The 2,830-nt window shown below is 62.9% G+C and overlaps 1 protein-coding gene across 1 annotated transcript in view; it reads right to left on the bottom strand.

Moving 5' to 3' along the window:
* Positions 1–5: 5 nt before the first annotated feature.
* SYNPO (synaptopodin) overlaps positions 6–2,830 on the bottom strand; it is a gene marked incomplete at its 3' end in the record, with an annotated part of 13,253 nt that continues 10,428 nt past the window's right edge. Inside the window, exons 3-4 of the mRNA XM_017728037.1 lie at positions 1,457–2,824; positions 6–179 (exon numbers count right to left, since the gene is read on the bottom strand). Coding sequence (XP_017583526.1) covers positions 6–179; positions 1,457–2,824 — 1,542 coding nt within the window. The remainder of the gene's footprint in view (positions 180–1,456; positions 2,825–2,830) is intronic.

The following is a 2,830-nucleotide window of genomic DNA, read 5'->3' as shown; positions in this document are numbered from 1 at the left end:
CGGGGGTCCGCGCCCTGCCGCAGCGGGGACAGGGACCTCTCGCTCCACGGAGGGGACGTGGGAGGTCCCTCATCCAGCTCGGGCACCGAGGCCGGGCTGGCCCAGCCGTCCAGGCTGCCCGGGCGCCGCGCCAGCCGGGGCGGCCAGGTGGGCGACGCAGGGAGGGACGAGCGCCTGTCCTGGAGAGGGACAGAGAGCGGGTTAGTGACCCCCGCTCGGGGGGACGAAGGGACAGAGCAGGGGTACAGCGGTAGGAGGGTGCCAGGGTAAGATTCATGCTGGCACAGCCCCACAGGAGCTGGGGATGTCTCCTCGTGCATTGCATCCCTGCAAGGGGTCCCCAAAAGGCATTTGACCCTGCACCCCCTCGCCCGCCAGTGAGATCAGGGCAGGCTGAGCCTACTGTTAATCATCCTTGCCCAGAATATGTCCCAGGACCTCTCTCTACCTGCAGCTTCCCAAAGTCTCCCTCTGGGGGATGCTCGGAGACCCCCTTGCACTGCCCAGGATCCATCGCCCCGCACTGCTCCCCAGACGGCAGGAAAGAGAAGAGCCAGGTGTGACAGCGCAGAGAGTGTATTCAGAAAGAGGGGAAAAAAGAAAAACGCAGGAGAAATAAAGCAGTCAAAAGGCAACTTGGCACCATGGGGAAAGTGGCGAGAGGGCATGGGCAGAGGCACAGCTGGACCACGAGTCTTGGGCTGAGTGTCACCCAGCAGCCCTGCCCTCAGCACCCTCCTCATCCCAGCACAGCCCTTGCTTCCAGCTGTGCCACACAGCACTGCCCACCCCAGCTCCAGCTGGACTGAGCCCAGGCAGGAACAGGGACCCCGCAGTGTCCCTGGGCCCAGCACCACTGGACTCTGCCGTTCCCCGAGGGATGCAGTTCTTCCTCCACAGTGAGGAAGCAAATGAGGGCAGATCCTGAAGGAGCAACAGAAGAGCCAGGAGCAGGCACAGTGAGGCAGAAAGGCAGCGTGTCCCCTCCAGGTTTGCTTTGGTAGGAGGCTGAGAAGAGCCACAGGACAGAGGGGATGTGGAGGAGCAGGCAGAGCTCTGAGAGCTGGAAAAGCTGGAGGTGAGGAAAGGAGGGAGCCAGAGGTGCGATGCTCCATACAGTTTCCAGACGAGAGAAGAGCAAGAGCAGCCCTGTGGGACAGGCAGGGCTGATGACTCTTTGGGATCCTGCAGGCTCTGTGCCCAGTTCCTGCTGCCTCCCTGGGACTCCTCAGCTCCTGTTGCACCGGGGGTTTGACAGCGCCTCTCACCCACTGTCCCAGCACTGCAGCCTCACAACCACTTCTTTTTTCTGTTTTCTTTTCTTCCCCCCCCCTCTTTTTTCTGTGGTTGAGTTGGCTTTTGGCACTCCCATGAGCAGTTAGGGAGGACTCAGCCTATCACCCCTGTGTTTTTCTCTCCGCCACCGCTACTTGTAGTAAAAAGAAGGTTTCCACACCTGCGGCTCGATGGCGGGATTCCTGGTGGAGTAGGAGGGCCGGGGTGCCTGGAAGCCTGCCTTGGCCCGGGGCGGCAGCAGGCGGCACGGGGAGGCCAGCAGCACCTCAGCCGGGGCTCCAGGACTGGCATGGCTGTCGTGAGTCAGGGGCAGAGCCCCGGCAGCACTGGGGAAGGGGCTGGCAGTGGTCTGGCCGGCACTGGGCACCACAGGGGGATGCCAAACCGGAGAAGGAGGCAACGGAGAGGTCGGGCAGGAGGCTTGCTGGAGGTAGGGGTAGGAGTCGGGAAGAGAGGGTCTGGGTGGAGGCATCTCCTGGGGCATGGACCTTGCTGGCCCCTTGGATGGGGAGAGGATGAAGAGAGAAGACTGGAGCTGGTAGGGCTGGTGCTTGGAGATCTCCAGCTCCTTCTGGGACACCTCGTTCTCCCCTAGGTTGCTGCCATACAGTGATGCAGGAGGGGTTTTGGAGGGCCTGCTGGGACTCTTGGAGGGGCGTCTGGAGACCATGGGTGACAGATAAGCATTGTTATCATACTTCCAGGAGGGAGGTAGGGACATGGTGGGTGATGGGGACCGTAACAACTCGGGCTGAGAGGGGGCCTCAATGATGAACTTCTCCATCCTGGACTGCCGGCGGGCAAAGAGCTCAGCCCCCTTCCCTCTCGCTTCACTGAGGATGTGGCTGGGCTGTGGCTTCTTCTTGGGCTGGATGGTGGGAGACTTGAGGCAGGAGGACCATGCCGGAGCATCCTCAGCTGGCGGGAGGTGCTGCACACCCCTGGCTGTGCTGTTGGGAACAAAGTTCGAAGCTTCAGCCCCGAGGGCGAAGGGCTCATCCTCGGCACTGGGCTCCCCGTGCTCCTTCTGCTTCTTTCTGCTATCTGCACTCTGAACCAGGTCCAGCAGGTCGGGGTTGGGGCCCAGCTTCGGCTTCTCCACGAAGGTGAACATGGACTTTCTGCTGGCTCTCCGGGCAGCCGACTCCTCCAGGATCCCTGTTTTGGGCAAGGGGTTTGGTCCGCTCACCCCACAGCTCAGGAGGGGATCTGGCAGCATCTTCTGCTCCTGGGTAGGGTACAGGGCCGAGTAGGCGGGGGGGGAGCGGACACGGGTGAGCGGTGGGGGGCTGCTGAGGGTCTCTGCATAGGTTGGTGGTGGGGGCAGCTCGGGGGCAGGAGGTTCCTCGGCCGGCTGGGCACTGGCAGGGGATGCTTGGGTGCCAAAGGGTCTGGCTGTCCGGTTCTTCACAGGCTTGGGCTTGGCCAGGGTGAGATGGACCTCATAGTACTGCCGGCCCTGTGCCCCGTTCTGCTGCTGCCCGGCTGGGGATGCCATCCCTGTGGCTGTCCCCGCTGGCGGGCCTGGCTCCCC

The sequence above is a fragment of the Corvus brachyrhynchos genome, unplaced genomic scaffold, assembly GCF_000691975.1.
Source record: "Corvus brachyrhynchos isolate BGI_N302 unplaced genomic scaffold, ASM69197v1 scaffold21, whole genome shotgun sequence".
In the NCBI taxonomy this organism is placed as follows: Eukaryota; Metazoa; Chordata; class Aves; order Passeriformes; family Corvidae; genus Corvus; species Corvus brachyrhynchos.
Note: the sequence above shows the minus strand (reverse complement) of the source record. Positions and strands in the feature narration are given on the sequence as shown.